The sequence below is a fragment of the Aptenodytes forsteri genome, unplaced genomic scaffold (genome assembly GCF_000699145.1).
Source record: "Aptenodytes forsteri isolate BGI_AS27 unplaced genomic scaffold, ASM69914v1 Scaffold1066, whole genome shotgun sequence".
In the NCBI taxonomy this organism is placed as follows: Eukaryota; Metazoa; Chordata; class Aves; order Sphenisciformes; family Spheniscidae; genus Aptenodytes; species Aptenodytes forsteri.
Genome location: NW_008793906.1, coordinates 1 through 684, shown reverse-complemented (window position 1 = coordinate 684; position 684 = coordinate 1). Strand labels below are relative to the sequence as shown.

General features: G+C 66.1%; 1 protein-coding gene across 1 annotated transcript in view; it reads left to right on the top strand.

The window, feature by feature from the left end:
- LOC103893217 (myosin-7-like) overlaps positions 1-555 on the top strand; it is a gene marked incomplete at its 3' end in the record, with an annotated part of 10686 nt that extends 10131 nt beyond the window's left edge. The window contains exons 14-15 of the mRNA XM_009272649.2: positions 52-177; positions 280-555. Coding sequence (XP_009270924.2) covers positions 52-177; positions 280-555 — 402 coding nt within the window. The remainder of the gene's footprint in view (positions 1-51; positions 178-279) is intronic.
- Positions 556-684: the final 129 nt, after the last annotated feature.

Genomic DNA, 684 nt, shown 5'->3' with positions numbered 1-684 from the left:
CCCCCCCCGGCAACGTGGCTCCCCTGCTACCTCCGTGGTCCTCTCTTCCAGAACACCAGCCTCATCAACCAGAAGAAGAAGATGGAGGCCGACGTCTCCCAGCTGCAGACGGAGGTGGAAGAGGCCATCCAGGAGTGCAGGAACGCCGAGGAGAAGGCCAAGAAGGCCATCACCGACGTGAGCGCCGTGGCGGGACCGGCATCTAGGACGCCTTCCGCCATCGGGTCGGGGAGAACGTGCCTGGGACCTCCTTCTCTGACGGCTTCTCTCCTCGGGCAGGCGGCCATGATGGCGGAGGAGCTGAAGAAGGAGCAGGACACCAGCGCCCACCTGGAGCGGATGAAGAAGAACATGGAGCAGACCATCAAGGACCTGCAGCTGCGGCTGGACGAGGCCGAGCAGTTGGCCCTCAAGGGGGGCAAGAAGCAGCTGCAGAAGCTGGAGGCCCGCGTGAGGGAGCTGGAGAACGAGCTGGAGGCCGAGCAGAAGCGCAACGCCGAGAGCGTCAAGGGCCTCCGCAAGTCCGAGCGGCGCGTCAAGGAGCTCAGCTACCAGGTGGGGCGCGTGGGGTGGCCCAGAAGGTCGCCCGCTGGCCCCTGTGGCCACAAGGGAGCTACGTCCAATGCGGCAGCGTGACCTAGAACACGGCCGACCCAGCGGCCAGAGGGACACGGGTGACCTAGG